Source organism: Oncorhynchus mykiss, chromosome 16, assembly GCF_013265735.2.
Source record: "Oncorhynchus mykiss isolate Arlee chromosome 16, USDA_OmykA_1.1, whole genome shotgun sequence".
NCBI classification, from domain to species: domain Eukaryota; kingdom Metazoa; phylum Chordata; class Actinopteri; order Salmoniformes; family Salmonidae; genus Oncorhynchus; species Oncorhynchus mykiss.
Window position 1 is genome coordinate 43,812,895 of NC_048580.1, and position 18,236 is coordinate 43,831,130.

At 41.6% G+C, this 18,236-nt stretch overlaps 1 protein-coding gene across 4 annotated transcripts; it reads right to left on the reverse strand.

Annotated features, from left to right (window-relative positions):
• Positions 1-9,820: 9,820 nt before the first annotated feature.
• On the reverse strand, positions 9,821-16,026 carry LOC110492076 (mitochondrial ubiquitin ligase activator of NFKB 1). 4 transcript variants are annotated; one of them, XM_036946985.1, is made up of 6 exons: positions 15,945-16,026; positions 15,147-15,277; positions 14,621-14,829; positions 14,102-14,313; positions 10,913-11,425; positions 9,821-10,875 (listed from the first exon to the last, which is right to left on the reverse strand). In XM_036946985.1, the coding sequence occupies exons 2-6, from the start codon at positions 15,264-15,266 to the stop codon at positions 10,790-10,792; spliced, it is 1,140 nt and encodes a 379-aa protein (XP_036802880.1). In that variant the 5' UTR covers positions 15,267-15,277; positions 15,945-16,026; the 3' UTR covers positions 9,821-10,789. The 4 variants fall into 4 exon arrangements, with proteins under 4 accessions (XP_036802880.1, XP_036802879.1, XP_036802878.1 ...); XM_036946984.1 differs by having other exon boundaries at positions 15,930-16,025; XM_036946983.1 differs by lacking the exon at positions 15,945-16,026 and adding an exon at positions 15,741-15,923.
• Between the last annotated feature and the right edge of the window lie 2,210 nt (positions 16,027-18,236).

The following is an 18,236-nucleotide window of genomic DNA, read 5'->3' on the forward strand; positions in this document are numbered from 1 at the left end:
TGTCATTGTACGCTGTAGCATTAACATTTCCCTTCACTGGAAATAAGGGGCCGAGCCCAAATCATGAAAAACAGCCCCAGACCATTATTCCTCCTCCACCAAACTTTACAGTTGGCACTATGCATTGGGGCAGGTAGCGTCTACCTGGCATCTGCCAAACCCAGATTCGTCCATCGGACTGCCAGATGGTGAAATGTGATTCAGCACTTCAGAGAACACATTTCCACTGTTCCAGAGTTTTACACCACTCCAGCCAATGCTTGGCATTGCGAATGGCAATCTTAGTCTTGTGTGCGGCTGGTCGGCCATGGAAACCCATTTCATGAAGCTCCTGATGAACAGTTATTGTGCTGATGTTGCTTCCAGAGGCAGTTTGGAACTCGTTGTGAGTATTGCAACCGAGGACTGACAATTTTTACACGCTTCAGCACACGGCGATCCCGTTCTGTGAGCTTGTGTGGCCTACCACTTCATGGTTGAGCCGTTGTTGCTCCTAGACTTTCCACTTCACCATAACAGCACTTACAGTTGACCGAGGCAGCTCTAGCAGGGCAGAAATTTGACAAACTGACTTTTTGGAAAGGTGGCATCCTATGACAGTGGAGTACGGGCCATTCTACTGCCAATGTTTTTGTATTGAGATTGCATGGCTGTGTGCTCAATTGTATACACCTGTCAGCAACTGGTGTGGCTAAAATAGCCAAATCCACAAATTTTAAGGGGTGTCCACGTACTTTTGGCCATGTGTATGTCGGATGCTCCAATGTGCATTTCTGATTGTAATGTTTGTTTGAGGGTTGTCTATATCTGCCCTTGCATGGAATAGTCAGAACAGAAGTGTCTCAGTGGTTAAAAAAAACTTTAAAAAACAAATTGGCATACATATTGTTTGGAACCTGGAATGACAGACCTCAAGAATATATTCTTTGAATATTGTGTATGCACTCTTTTCAATGAACAAAATAGGGCAAAAGAGGGCACTGAACAGAGCTATATTTGTAATGTACAGTTGGCTAGGAGCTAGAAACAGTTTTGAAACAGTAATAAATTGTGAAATTGAGTTCTCTACTGTGTTTTTCTTTACCCTGGCTGACCCTGAGTCTCTTCGCACTATCCTACAACCAAACAAGCCATTTACCACATATAACCATTATAGCTACCCTGAGACCCTTTTTGTTCACAGCACTCTCCATCAGAGGAGGTATTAACTGACAGTGGTGCTCTCTGAGGACCCCAGACTATTCTCAGGTAATCAAGCAAGATGAACCTAATGGCCCTCCTCTCACTGGTAATCCTTTTATGATGACCTAAAAGTGCACATCACAGCTACAGTACTTGGGCAACTTCACTGATTCACTCCCTCCTTGAAGACCTCCTATTGTTTTTACCATCTCAGTGTGGCTCGGTGTTGTACCTAGACCAACCTTATATTTGAATAGAAATGTTCTGTTTAATGCAGAAACACCCTTCGGTGTCTCTCTCACTACTACGGTGTTAAAGATTGTTACAGAACAAAAGATTCACTTGAATATCCACTACTGCTCCAGTAATCGTTGTAGCCTTTCAAAGCTACTATTACACGGCCCAATCGGTCTGACAGAGGTGCAGAGTAACTACACACCGGTGAATTCAATTAGCAAGCAGGCAAGGCCCAGGTCTCAAGGAGAAAGACAAAGGTATAATCTGGGCTAGTAGAAAATATAGTACAGAGACGGGTATGCGTACTAGTATCGTTACGGTATAGGTTACAATCGTAAATGACCAGCGATGATTAGTATCCTGATTTGTATCTGCAATTATTGTATATAGCTGCATTAGCTTTGAATTGGGGGCATATTTAATGACAACGGATATAACTCCTATTTAGAATGGTGTCTATCCTTACCGCTATAGGAGGGTCAATATTATAAATGATCACGAGGTTGATAAAAGCGGAACCATTTTCGTGTATAATTAATCAATTATATTTCTCATTTTCCTCATGGTTGATTTGTATTATCTTATGTAGGCAGGTGGACTGGTTGCTTCCACGAATACATAATACACTTCATTTGTTTTCATAAAACAAACAACATTGTCAGTGCTCAGTGTGTTTGTCTCAATAGCTCTGTTTGGCCAGTAGGAAATGCCAGGCGCAATAGATAGATCATTTGAAATCATGGTTTGGGATGTAAGGGCGACATCAATGATATTCAGCTAGATACAGAAGAGCCTATGAGCAACTCTACCATATATTACAGTGATTCCACCTGGCACACATAATCCATGACATATATTTGAACCCAGTATCATGTCATGGACATATTTGTTATTCCAGCACTGTACGCCTGATTCAATTAATCAAGAGCTTGATGATTAGGTCCGTTGGCTACTTGAATCAGGAGTGCTTGTGTTGGAATAGAACACATTTGTGGAATGACGAGGGCTCCCCAAGGAATAGGCCCCAACTGAAGGGAGTCAACATGTCATTTTGAAAGATCGTCCTTAACTGATGTGATTGAGGAACAAAACACACAACGCTTAATCAAAACAACACCTCACTTTCAAACATCTAATATGCAGCCCATAGTAAATGTTCACTATTAATCAGAAGGACTTGAAGTGTGTGTGTTACAGAGTAAGAAGATTGGGAAAAGAAAAACTCACAATCCCTGTTTTATACTGAAGGTACATGTTGCCGATGAAAAGATCTGCTGAATTATTTTTGTCTGCAAAGGAGCCATTTACCAACATTATAGGATGTAGACTCATTTATCTGGAAGCTTGTTTCTCAGGTTTCAATTCACAGCACATGACAGTAGATTAAAATGCTTCACCAGCATGGTCTCACATTGCTTTTCAGATGATCAGGATGCTGCGTTTCTCCATCTTACAGGAAGGAGCATGTCAATATAATGAGTGAATTAATTACTGATAAAAATTTGAGACATACGACAGGGCAATGAGGCAATTGTGCTGTGTTTACACAGGCAGCCCAATTTGTCTCTTTTGCCACTAATTAACCAATCAAAACAGATCTTTTGCAAATAATTTGGCAAAAGTTCAGAATTGAGCTGCCTGTGTAAATGCAGCTTTAGTGATCCATACTGTTGAAAAACAGGGCACACCATGCATTACATTGTGTGAGACTTTAGCCTTACACTGTCTGGTTGTTGGCTTAATTGAAGTTTCTAACTCCTGCTGATATCATTAAAATGTGATAGGAATCATCATGTTAGACACCCTGGGGTACAGCAATTTCCTCAGGAAACTGTGATAACACATGGCGGCACTCTTGGTATGACAACTGTGAGCTGAGAAAACGTAACACATAACACACACCACACAGACTGCCAGCACCAGGTCAGTTGCCTTGGCAACTGCTGGAAGCCTCCAGCTCCGTCTCCCAGTGCAGTTGTTGCTTCAATGTTGAGACTAGGTATGATTTATTTTTATAGATCTGCACCATGATGCATCTCTATGGACTGCTGTGTGGAGCTAGACCTTGTAATTACTTGTGTTTGCTCAGTGTGTGTGTGCGTGTGTGTGGTGGTGGTGGGGGGTGGACGTTAAGGTGTTATGATATAATGGACTATTATATTGCATATCTGTCTACATATCACCACAGACCAATGTTGGTACTAAAACCGCGCTCAGTGAGCTGTATACCGCCATAAGCAAACAGGAAAACGCTCATCCAGAGGTAAAAAGCTCTCCCTCCCCCTCCATTTGGCAAATCTGACCATAATTCTATCCTCCTGATTCCAGTTTACAAACAAAAATTTAAGCAGGAAGCACCAGTGACTCTGTCTACAAAAAAAGTGGTCAGATGAAGCAGATGCTAAGCTACAGGACTGTTTTGCTAACACAGACTGGAATATGTTCCGGGATTCTTCCGATGGCATTGAGGAGTACACCACATCAGTCACTGGCTTTATCAATAAGTGCATTGACGACTTCGTCCCCACAGAGCCTGTACGTACATACCCCAACCAGAAGCCATAGATTACAGGCAACATTCGCACTGAGCTAAATGGTAGAGCTGACGCTTTGAAGGAGCGGGACTCTAACCCGGAAGCTTTAAGAAATCCCGCTATGCCCTTCGACGAACCATCAAACAGGCAAAGCGTCAATACAGGACTAAGATCGAAACGTATTACACCGGCTCCGACGCTTGTCGGATGTGGCAGGGCTTGCAAACTATTATAGACTACAAAGGGAAGCACAATCGAGATCATGCTCAGGGCCACAAGCCTACCAGACGAGCTAAATAACTTCTATACTCGCTTCGAGGCAAGTAACACTGAAACATTCATGAGAGCATCAGCTGTTCCGAACGACTGTTTGATTACGCTCTCCGCAGCCGATGTGAGTAAGACCTTCAAACTGGTCAACACTCACAAGGTCGCAGGAACAGACGGATTACCAGGGCGTGTACTCCGAGCATGTGCTGACCAATTGGCAAGTGTCTTCACTGACATTTTCAACCTCTCCCTGTCTGAGTCTGTAATACCAACATGTTTCAAGCAGACCACCAAAGTCCCTGGGCCCAAGAACACTAAGGTAACCTGCCTAAATGACTACCGACCCGTAGCACTCACGTCTGTAGTCATGAAAGGCTTTAAAAGGGCTGGCCATGGCTCACATCAACACAATATTCCCAGAAACCCTAGACTCACTCCAATGTGCATACTGCACAAAACAGATGATGCAATCTCCATTGCCCTCAAAGCTCATTGCTAAGCTAAGGACCATGGGACTAAACACCTCCCTCTGCAACTGGATCCTGGACATCCTGACGGGCTGCCCCCAGGTTATAAGGGTAGGTAACAACACATCAGGCCACGCTGATTCTCAACACGGGGGCCCCTCAGGGGTGAGTGCTCAGTCCCCTACTGTAGTCCCTGTTCACTCATGACTGCATGACCAGGCATGATTCCAACACCATCATTAAGTTTGCTGATGACACAACAGTGGTAGGCCTGATCACTGACAACGAGGCGACAGCATATAGGGAGGAGGTCAGAGACATGACTGTGTGGTGCAAGGACAACAACCTCTCCCTCAACGTGATCAAGACAAAGGAGATGATTGTGGACTACAGGAAAAGGAGGATCGAGCACACCCCGGTTCTCATTGACGGGGCTGTAGTGGAGCAGGTCGAGAGCTTCAAGTTCCTTGGCGTCCACATCACCAACAAACTAACATGGTCCAAGCACACCAAGACAGTTGTGAAGAGGGCACGATAAAACCTATTCCCCCTCAGGAGACTGAAAAGATTTGGCATGGGTCCTCAGGTCTCAAAAGGTTATTCAGATGCACCATCGAGAGCATCTTGACGGGTTGCATCACTGTCTGGTATGGCTACTGCTTGGCCTCCGACCGTAGATCTCTAGAGAGGGTAGTACTGGGGCCAAGTTTCCTGCCATCCATGACCTCTATACCAGGCGGTATTAGAGGAAGGCCCTAAAAATGCTCAAGGACCCCAGCCACCCTAGTCATAGACTGTTCTCTCTATGCTACCGCAAGGCAAGCGGTACCAGAGCACCAAGTCTAGGTCCAAGAGGCTCCTAAGCAGCTTCCACCCCCAAGCCATAAGACTCCTGAACAGCTAATCAAATGGCTACCCAGAGCATTTAGCATCAATCTATAGTATGCATGGGCATAACTTTTCAAGCTGACATAGCAAACCAGTTTATGCCTTTAAAAATCATCTGATGTATAGGAACGTTGCATATTCCATTAAGTTTGAAAATTCACACACCAGTCCTATTTGAACTGGGCATACTGTAACCACTGAAAAGGTCACCAAGCTGTACCAAATGAGGAGGGGAATGGTGCTCATTAACTCTAATAGAGAACTGTACTGCATCTGCCCTTTGCCCGTGAAAAGCGCAATAACTGTAGCCAGGCCCTTGAACCCAGTATTGCTTACAGTTACATGGCATCTTATATAACTTCCACTGAGCCACTACTGTCCTGGTGACAGTCACTCAGCAGCAAGGACATCTGATCCTCCGTTATGTAAACCATGTCTGTGGAGCAAAAAATAAAAAAAATAAAGAAAATACATGATACGAAAGAAAAGAAAGGGAGAATAATCATACTACCCTTTCCTGATGGTGTGCCTCCTGCCTGTGTTTGGGTGGTTTTCCCTGGATCTTTTCAATAACCCTGTCCGACTGTGACATTAGCATCCGCTGCCACTCAATGAGATGGCTTGTCGCTCTCTGGGCTCGAGCGGAGGTTATGTTGAGTCTCTGTTGGTATATGATGAATAGTAAATGTTCACATCAAACCTAGTCCCCATTGTCTGCCAGCTGAGCATTTGAACCTTTGATAAATTGACAGGCAGGGATTGTGTTTGTAGCAAACCATGAAAGAGGAAGGTTTTCAATTTAAACTCATATTGGAAAATGCTTCAGAAGAGCTATAAGCAACACAATACAGTGCATTCGGAAAGTATTCAGACCCCTTGACCTTTTCCACATTTTGTTACATTAAAGCCTTGATTATATTGTTTTTCTCAATATACATACAATACCCCATAATGACAAAGCAAAAACAGGTTTAGACATTTTTGCAAATATCATATCACATTTACATAAGTTTTCACACCATTTAATCAGTAATTTGTTGAAGCACCTTTGGCAGTGATTACTGCCTCAAGTCTTCTTGGTTATGACGCTAAGCTTGGAATTCCGGCCAAAGAGTTCAATCTTGGTGTCATCAGACAAGAGAATCTTGTTTATCATGGTCTGAGAGTTCTTTAGGTGCCTTTGGCAAACTCCAAGAGGGCTGTCATGTGCCTTTTACTGAGGATTGGCTTCCGTCTGACCACTCTACCATAAAGGTCTGATTGGTGGAGTGATGCAGAGATGGTTGTCCTTCTGGAAGATTCTCCCATCTCCACAGAGGAACTCTAGAGCTCTGTCAGAGTGACCTTGGGTTCTTGGTCACATCCCTGACCAAGGCCCTTCTCCCCCAATTGCTCTGTATGACTGGGAAGCCAGCTCTAGGAAGAGTCTTGATGATTCCAAACTTCTTTCATTTAAAAATGATGGAGGCCACTGTGTTCTTCAGGACCTTCAATAGTGAAGAATATTTTTGGTACCCTTCCCAAGATCTGTGCCTCAACACAGTCTCGGAGCTCTACGGACAATTCCTTCGACCTTATCGCTTGGTTTTTGCAAGTTGTAGAAACAACTCAAGGATGATCAATAGAATATTTATGTAAATAAGGTAGTTCTGTTATTTTATTCGCTTTGTCATTATGGGGTATTGTGTGTAGATTGATGAGGGAAATGTTTTATTTAATCCATTTTAGAATAAGGCACTGTATATACAAAAGTATGTGGACACCCCTTCAAATTAGTGTTTCCGGCTATTTCAGTCACACACAGATTGGGGAAGGCCTTTTCCTGTTTCAGCATGACAATGCCCCCTTGCACAAAGCATGGTCCATATAGAAACGGTTTGTCGCGATCAGTGTGGAAGAACTTGACTGGCCTGCACAGAGCCCTGACCTCAACCCCATTGAACACCTTTGGGATGAATTGGAACACCGACTGTGAGCCAGGCCTAATCGTCCAACATAAGTGCCTGACCTAACTAATGCTTGTGGCTGAAGCAAGTCCCTGCAGCAATGTTCCAACATCTAGTGGAAAGCCTTCCAATTAAAGTGGGGGCTGTTATAGCAGCAAAGGGGGGGCACTAACTCCATATTAATGCGCATGATTTTGGAAGGAGATGTTCGACGAGGAGCTGTCCACATACATTTGGTGATGTAGTGTATCACTGAGAATAAATTAATGTGCTGGCATCATCTGAGATGTTTGGAACAGTTGTGACCTGTTGTGACCCTAGGACAGCACAATACTATCAAATGTGTTGACTGTTACAATCACAAAAACATGATTTTTAATTTTTTTATTTCACCTTTATTTAACCAGGTAGGTTAAATACCTTTTTTATTTCACCTTTATTTAACCAGTTGAGAACAAGTTCTCATTTACAACTGCGACCTGGCCAAGATAAAGCAAAGCAGTGCGACAAAAACAACAACACAGAGTTACACATGGGATAAACAATCGTACAGTCAATAACACAATAGAAAATCTGTGTACAGCATGTGCAAATCAAGTAAGGAGGTAAGGCAATAAATAGGCCATAGTGGCGAAGGAATAACAATTTAGCAATTAACACTGGAGTGATAGATGCACAGATGAGGATGTGCAAGTATAAATACTGGTGTGCAAAAGAGCAGAAATTTTTTAAAACAAATATGGGGATGAGGTAGGTAGTTGGTTGGATGGGCTATTTACAGATGGGCTGTGTACAGTTGCAGCGAATTGTAAGCTCCTCTGACAGCCAATGTTTGAAGTTAGTGAGGGAGATATGTCTCCAACTTAAGTGATTTTTGCAATTCGTTCCAGTCATTGGCAGCAGAGAACTGGAAAGAAAGGTGTTGGCTTTGGGGATTACCATAGAAATATACCGGCTGGAGTGCTTGCTACGGGTGGGTGTTGCTATGGTGACCAGTGAGCTGAGATAAGGCAGAGCTTCACCTAGCAAAGACTTATAGATGACATGGAGCCAGTGGGTTTGGCAACGACTATGTAGCGAGGACCAGCCAACGAGAGCATACATGTTGCAATGGTGGTTAGTATATGGGGCTTTGGTGACTAAATGGATGGCACTGTGATAGACTGCATCCAATTTGCTAAGTAGGATGTTGGAGGCTATTTTGTAAATGACATCGCCAAAGTCATTCTAGTTGTTTGTTGTTTCATAGGTAGCAGCTGCCTGATACAAAAATAAATTTTCACATTAGAATGAGCCAGCAGTTCAGAGCAATGGCATAAGTACAACTAGGAACAGCAACAAGTGCATGATTAATACAAATGGTATTCCTTCAATTGTAATTCTGTAAAAAACAAGTGGTTCAGTATTTCATCACTGCAAAAAGGTAGGGTGACCACGTCTCGGATTGTGCGGGACAGTGTTGCATTTTGTCCCTTCGCCCCGCAACCAAACAATCATATCCCGCATTTTATCAACAAATTCAAACACCACCAATTTAGAAAGGTTGATTTGTCCCGTATTTCAGTCAGACATTCCAACCTGTCTTGCAGTCATGTTGTGCTTATGAAAAAAAATGTATATATAAGGATGTGGTAGCCTAAGCTTACTGGTGATGCTAAACACTTCTCCAATCATTGTTGAGATCTGATGTCACAGGCCTATCATCAACCAATCAAATTGCTCAAGTACTTTTTGTGGGGTCTACATCTCAAGCTAAACTTGGAGGAAAAGTTGCTGAGGATTACAATACCATAACACTCCAAATGGTTTATTTGTTGAGCAAGGAGGGTAGGGTAGGCCTATATTTGATCTTCCAACCATCTTTTGGGTTATTTTAGACACCAGCAGTTGTTCTTTTTGTTGGGTCTTTCAGCTCATCATCTATTCTGTCATCTTCAATGACAACTGCGGATAAGAGAACGCAATTGTGAGAATTCAGTCAGATTCTGATTCAGGATGCAGGCAAGCATCAACTACGAGATGGTGGATTTCAACTCAGCCTTTATCTATTCATGGGAAAGTTAATTTTACATGCTGTGTCCAGTAATGCCACTGGTAAATATGAACACATTTTCCAATAAGAGGCCGACTGTATTTTTGGACACACACACTAGGCCTTTGTCCTATTTCCAAAAGTGTTTATTGCCTTTACTGTAATGATTTAGAGATGTCCTATGGCTGACAATAGTCTCTCACCTCTTTCACTTCTCCCAATCTGTCAGAGTTGAGGTGTTTTTTTTAGTCTGTGAAGTAGGCTACAATAGAAGTTGTTGGCATCCTGCAAGGAGACCGGTGATGGAGACCTGTCGCCATCAGCACCATAATGAGTTTTTCTCATTGTAAGGCAATACTTTCCGACATGTCTTCACAATAAAAGCTTAGTCAATAATCGATACTGAAAGACGTCAGTGAAAAAGATGACTTGATAATCAACTGAACATTATACTGTAGCCTATGATATCGCTTGCATAAAACACATTTTATCCAAAATGTTCCGTCCTCTTTACGAATAAATGAGTATTTTATCGATGGAATAGTCATTTACAGAATAAAAGACTGATGGAGAGAAATGCAAATAGTGTAGGAGAGCGATGCAAAACAATCCCTAGCAGAATTGGCAGAAGATCCGTCACCGACTGAGGTAGCTTTTTCCTGGTGCATTCACTTGTCTCGTCACGACACGCTCGTGATATTGTATTTATTCTTTACTTTCTCGGTTCAATGGACATCCCGTAACAGTCAACACTTCATGAATAAGTTATTAACACCATTGTGAATTGCTCCTTCTTTTATGATAACTTACTGATTGTCACTTAAAAAACTTGATACTTTATCGAATGTTTTTAATTTGCAAATACCTTTATTTTGTACATGATTTCTGTGCCTTTTCTGCTTAGAGCAAATGCAATGGTTTATCTAAATCATAAAATACGATGTACTCTTTCTTCCCTGTTGAAAAGGTATGCAAGGCAGACATCACCCTCTCCTGGCAGCCATAAACATTTACATAAATGTGTGTGGATAGTATAGGGCCAACAGATTTGTAAAATAGGTTGAGGATATATTTATTTTGTTTGTCTTTATTTATTCAAAATCGCTTTGATGTGTGCTTTGGAGAAACATTGAGGTGAAAACATTCAAGTTCTGAGTTGATTCTACAACTAAGAAGGATCCTGGATATGACATGTTTTCATTTCAACTGACATAACTCAAATCAAGCTACAAGTCAGCTTGATCTTTCAATTAAAAGCAAAGCAAAGAAAACAGAAAAATAAGCCGACAATCCTTTTTTCAGTGACATTAGATCAGTCCATTTACAATGGCCATCCAAATGGCATTGTCCATTAGCTGTTATAAAGAGGCACTACCCTCTCTATCGTCGCCCTGCAGATAGGGCACTTCTTTGGCTTTGGCAGTGCCTGGTAGCACCGGTCACAAGCACAGACATGCCCACACTCCAGGAACACACAGGAACGCTCCTGGCTCAAACACACTGTACAGGCACTAGGGGAAACACTGGCCTCCTCCACATTCAGCTCCCTTAACCGCTTCCTCTGCTGCTCCTTGAATTCCTCCAGAACATTCTTCTTCTTCCTCCTCTGTGTATGGTAAGCCCACTGCTTCCACAGGATGAAGAAGAGCGTTGTGGAAGCAACTACACCAAACATCATAGTCAGGATCCTCCAGAACCTGACTGTGCTCTGCTGCTTCTCCACCAGGGAGTCATAGTCCAGTCGGCTGAGGAAGTACCTCAGGCCCTGCTTGGGAGGCTGGAGCTTCACCAGGTTGTTGTCCAGCACCAGCTCCCCGACCCCGGTCACACTCTCCCCCAGACGTAACATCTCCTCCATCTCGTGGATACCTAAGATAATAATAACATACCATTTATGATAGAATTTTATTAATTGATTTATTGGATAAAAGTATATCAATCACAAAGTACATTACATTATTCAAATGACTGATTCCTCACGAAACCAGGACAAAAAAATACCATGATTTTGGAGATTTTCACAAAATAATCCATAGAATAGTCCTTTGGAGGAAGAATTGTTGACATATGACGTTTGTATCTAAAAGCATAAAGTTGGCACATTTGACATTTTGGCCTTACCCAGGGATTTCTGCTATGTTAAAAGTTATGGTCCAGAGAAATTGGCATAGTAGGCAATGTAACCAATCACAGGCCTCATTTTACTTACTTGTAACATTGCACATCCTGCAAATCACCAGCAGAGAGCAACCATTTTGAATACAGTTTCCCATTCGGTCATTTTATCTAATTGGATCACAACCAGTGGTGTAGTGGTGCCTGGAGAAATGGGAATACTCCAATTTGGCACAAAAAAAATCCCAAACGGCCCAACCGGCGAAGGAAAGGCGCCCTGTTCAAAACTTATGACAAACAGTGACAGACTCTGAATGATCTAAAATAATAAATCCCTTATTCATACCCCTTGACTTATTCCACATTTTGTTGTGTTACAGGCAGAATTCAAAAATGGATTAAAAAAATGTTTTCCCTCACCCATCTACACACAATACCCCATAATGACAGTGAAAACATGTTTTTTGAAATTGTTGGGTTATTTATTGAAAATTAAATACAGAAATATCTCATTTACATAAGTATTCACACCCCTGAGTCAATACTTTCTGGGTAAGTGTAAGCGCTTTCCACACCTGGATTGTGCAATATTTGCCCATTAATCTTTTTTAAACTTCTTCATGCTCAAATTGGTTATTGATCATTGCTAGACAACTATTTTCAGGTCTTGCCATTCATTTTCAAGCAGATTTAAGTCAAATCTGTAACTTGGCCACTCAGGAACATTCACTGTCTTCTTGGTAAACAACTCCAGTGTAGAGTTGTGTTTTAAGTTATTTTCCTGCTGAAAGGTAAATGAATCTCCCAGTGTCTAGTGGAAAGCAGACAGGCGGGTAAAGATGTCTATTTCACCAGCCACGTTGGCGGGTTGTCAGGGCTCTACAGTAAAGTATGATCACATTTATAGTAAAATAAATGCAACAGTAGCTGTTTTCATAGTACTTTCACCGTTTTGCTTCATAGCTGGTAAATTAATCGCACAAAGTCAAAGAACTACGAATCCTATATACTGTAGCCTATTCCACCTCGCACTGCAAACACTGCCTGGCTGGGGAGAGACCTGAGACCTGACCGTGTGGTGCCAAGACAAAAACATCTCCCACAATGTGATCAAGACAAAGGAGATTTTTTTTTTATTTTTTTTATTTTACCTTTATTTAACCAGGCAAGTCAGTTAAGAACAAATTCTTATTTTCAATGACGGCCTGGGAACAGTGGGTTAACTGCCTGTTCAGGGGCAGAACGACAGATTTGTACCTTGTCAGCTCGGGGGTTTGAACTCACAACCTTCCGGTTACTAGTCCAACACTCTAACCACTAGGCTACCCTGCCGCCCCTGATGATAGTGGACTACAGGAAAAAAGAGGACCGAGCACGCCCCCATTCTCATTGACGGGGCTGTAGTGTAGCAGGTTGAGAGCTTCAAGTTCCTTGGTGTCCACATCACCAACAAACTAACATGGTCCAAGCACACCAAGACAGTTGTGAAGAGGGCATGACAAAACCTATTCCCCCTCAGGAGATTTGGCATGGGTTTTCAGATACTCAAACGGTTCTACAGCTGCACCATCAAGAGCATGGTTGCATCACTGCCTAGTATGACAACTGCTCGGCCTCCGACCACAAAGCACTACAGAGGGTAGTGCGTACGGCCCAGTACATCACTGGGGCCAAGTTTCCTGCCATCTAGAACCTCTATATCAGGCAGTGTCAGGGGAAGACCCTAAAAATTGTCAAAGACTCCTGCCAACCTAGTAATAGACTGTTCTCTTTGCTACCGAACGACAAGCGGTACCAGAGCGCCAAGTCTAGGTCAAAGAGGCTCTTAAACAGCCTCTACCCCCAAGCCATAAGACTCCTGAACATCTAATCAAATGGTTATCCAGCCTATTTGAATATCGAAACTAATATTGAAAAAGTGTGTTCACCCTCCACTACACCACTGATCATAACTCTAAAAGCTGCAGCGATTCCAATCTGGAACTTAGATATGCCTGTAGGGTGTGTAATGTTCATCAATATATTGAAACTTTTGCCTAATCAAAAATGGTACATTTTCAATTAAATGAAATCGAGATACTGCTTGCTCTGTAGTAAAGCTTCATGACCCATGTTTTGCTTTGTAGCACCTACAGATTAAACATTATGGAGTCCTGAAGGAGGCCTGGGTCTAAAATGGCATACATATATTAACTTTGCTTTGATTAATTATTTCAAAATTATGCTTTTAGATACAAATGTCAAATATATATCAAACACCCTTCTTCCCAAGGACCATTCCATGGATTACATTTATTGAAATAGTTAAGTAAGTAATCACTCAGTAGTGAGTGGAATTTTCCCTGTATGGGTGGCCCCAGCGGGAATTGAACCCACAACCCTGGTGTTGCAAAGACCATGCTCTACCAACTGAGCCACACAGGACCACACCTTTAGGGCGCTCCCCGCTGATGAAGTGGCCGATGACGTTGGTCAGGGACTGGGCAGTGGGGTGAAAGTTCTCATAGGTGGTCTCCAGGTCCAGCTCCGAGGAGTCCAGGGGACGGATGACCCGAATGGTGGCTGCCACAGCCTCGTCGTGGGACACCAGGTCAAAGGGCACCGTGTTGGTACGCTGGTGGATGACCTTTTCACTCTCGTTCCTGACAGGTATAAAATATTAGATACCTACAGAGATGTGTATCCACAAAAAGATGCAGTATAGAGTATGTTTTTCATCATCAAGTTTGTTTGTTTTTATTTTTTTTAAATACTTTTAAAAAAGGTACCATATTTATTGATTCATTCTAGGAGGTATCATAAGCAGAACAAAAGTTAGCCATTACTAGGCCATTGTCAGTGTGTGAAAGTGTCTCCACACACAAAAAAATAAATCCACACAAATTGAGCCTCCTAACAGTAAGAGAGGGTGCAAAATATTATAACACTTTAGTGTACTTTAGCACTTACCAGAGATGAGTGGTGCGATTCCACACCATCTTCTTCTCCTTTAGAGTTAACCTCTCGATGACCCCTTTGCAGTTGTCCACAAACTGGCTGTTCAAGGTTTCTTTCACAGATCTCACAACACCTTCAATAACAGCGTACGGGACACATTTTCCTGGTGCTTCTGTCAGGATGTTCTTCATATCCTGATCAATAGACACTTTCTTGGCTCCCTGTAAAACATAAATGATATTGAATAACAATCAAAAACCTCAAATGTTCATTGTCAATGCAGTTATAGTCACTGTGATTAAGTTAAATCGTTTCCTGGTCAACTGCAATGATATAAAAACACTGTCTGAACTATTGATAACGTTACATTGGATTTCTGGGCGCAGTGGTGTGCTCTGATAAGTTGCAAACAAAATATTTTAAACCACCTTCAATGTGTCGCTTGCCAATGTTTAGCCTAACTACTAAACATGCTACTAACAGATTTAAAGAGATAAGGGTAGATAAGATAGATGAGGCAAGGCTGCAATGTAATTACCTTTAATCTTGCTACTGTTGTTGTCCTCCTCCAGTACACAGAGTAGAAGACTGCAGTAAGTGCTGAGCTGGTGGCTAATAGCAGAAATTGGGCTGTGGAGGGTTTCCCACTAGTATCCATCCTGTGATCTTCTGTTTGATTTTAAACAACAAAGAGTATGTCAAAGAACACAAGAGCAAGGTGTATGGATCCACATCTGGGCCATAAATCAGATGACAACTGTTGCCCTGCCATTGACAGTCTATAAGGCTATGGTCATGTGATTCAATGTGTTAGTTGGGCCTTATGGAATGTATGAATGCCATGGAATTACAGTATTATTTTTGTCAGCCTAAAAACCCATTCTTACAGAGATTTGACTGCCACCTAGCTATTATTAGCTAACCCTGGAGTTCTCTCTTTTGGGCTAGTCAAAATCAACTTGGGTTGATGAGTGACTTTCTGGAGGCGAGTGACCATTTCAAATACTAATGATAACGTTGTCGCCAAAATTCAACATTTGGTATCATGCAATTATACAAAATCGATTGACTAAACAGGTTTGTTGACATTACTCTAGCTACCTAATTAGTTAGCTACTGTAGTTAATGTTACCTAACATAACTAGTTAGGTCCCGGCTCTGTAATTTAGCCCTGCACTGACGTAGTTAGCTAGCTAGTTGTAAACACATATTTCTCATCAAGCTAATTTTAATAGACTGGCTACTTTTATATTTAAAAACTATTGATTTCATTCCAAGATTAGCTAAATAAAGCCACATCGAATTGCTAGTTTGGGCTCACCCTCCACTTCCTTACATAGTAATATTTTTATTTTATTTTTTATTTTGTGTTCTACTTCTTCTTCGATGAGGTTTAACGGCGGTTGGCATCCAATAAATGTTGCATTACTGCCACCTACTATACTGGAGTATAACTCCCTTATACAATGCTTTTATATATATATTTGTTGTGTGTGTGTGTGTGTGTTTATATATATATATATATATATATATACACAACAAATACCTTACCATCTAACACTACACTCACAATAAAAATTCGAAATAATAATAAATACCATACTCCACTATTTAAATCTATTTAGTCCTACTTCAGGCCAACAACCTGAAAGGATGGGACCACCACTTAACACATCCTGTGCCTCTTCTGATGTCAAGTCTTGCACACCCAAATGCCTCTCTGCAGCTGCCACCACAACCTCTATTTTCTGCGACTTACATTCCATCTCTGCATTACAGTTAATAACCATTGCTATAAATGCCAAAAATCCAATCTTACTGAAACATATATCACTTGTTGGTTTATCCCTCTGTACTGGTACAGATCTCCTACTCACACCACTCATCTCAGGATCCCTCCCCCTTGACCCATCTTCCTCTACTTTCTTCACTGCCTCTGCACTACTCTAACCCTGGAAACATCAACCTGCCTTTCTCGCACGGGACATGCTGATCCTTGATATCTGATCCTTGGGGGGTTCCATCCTTTTTCAATTCAAAATAAAGGCAGTTCAATGTGGCCATTTGACCAGCAGGGAGCAGTGTTCAATCATTTATCAATTGAAAAGCACAGCACAGATTCGTTTTTATCTATGTTTATGGGGCCTGTGATAAAACATTAGATTATATCACGTTTAGAGCGGTTTTCAATGTTAGAATGGTCAATAAGAACCATTGATTTCATGACAAATAATATTGTGTAGCCCAAATGAAACATATCTTCACAAAAATGTGATTCACAAAAAGTTTGGGTGAGTTTTTTTCCTCGTCTGCCAAAAATAAAATGAAACCATCTAACGTTAGTGTTTTGCGAAATAACGACACAATGTCAAATACAGGTAGCCTAGTCAAATAATACTCATCCAATCACATTAACCGCTACTTACTCTCTCGCGGGAAACTTTCACTCATGCGCAGACATTTACAAACGAAACATGACCATTTGAAAAATAAGCCACATGAGTTTTTTGAGCGAATAAAGAATAAAGACGAGTTTCGAGTAGTAACAAATGTATAAAAGCAACAGATACCACTAATAAGTGGCTAGAAGCGTCATATATGGTGAGCTACCGAGTAGCTAGGCCAGGCCAGGCAAGGCCCATACTATTGTGGAGGACTTAATTCCCCCCCCAAAAAATACTATACAGACAATTCCTTCATCAAACAACACTGTTTCACGACGCATCAGTGACATGGTAGGAGATGTTTTGAAACAATTAAATTATATGCCTTACAGCTGGATGAGTCAACATAAGTGTTGGGCCTGGCACAGCTCGTGGTATATGTCCGTTACGTTTATGTGGGGTCAATTAAGGGAAACATCCTCTTCTGCAAACCACAGGAAACCATTACAACGTGAGAGGTTTAGACAGCTTTGTGACATGAAATGGACTGGTGGTCAAGATGTGTTGTTATCTGTACTGAAGGCTCAAAAGCCATGACAGGGACACATAGTGGAGTGGTAACGCACATGCAAGCAATTGCTCCTGACTTCTGCATTACGCAATGATATGGGCAGCGACCATGTAGCGTTTTTACAACATACAGAAATGTGCATTTTATTGTGTGAGAGACATTAGTACATGCAGCTACAGGAAACAAGGTGGGAGTTTAAGGAATTTTGTGAACATCACTGCACTTTCAAATCAAATAACATTTTATTGATCACATACTGTACACATGTTTAGCAGATGTTATTGCGGGTGTAGCAAAATGCTTGTGTTTCTAGCTCCAACAAGTGCAATAATATCTAAAAAGTCATAACAATTCCACAACCATACACACAATACGCACACATCTAAAGGAATGGAATTAAGACTATATAAATATTTGGACGAGCAATGTCAGAGCGGCATTCTGCCTTACCAAGCAAAAAGGCAGTAACTGCTCATTTGGTCGAAGATGAGTTAATGTCAATTTTGCTACATTACTGCTTAATCATGTGGATTAAGCAGATTAAATTACTGCTTAATCATGTGGACAAGTATCCTGCCTCTATTGTATTGTGTTTTGGAGAAAATGGGGGTCATGTTAGCAGTAACTGCATCAAGTTACTGTGAAACCAAGGTAAATAAAAGCCATTTTTCTC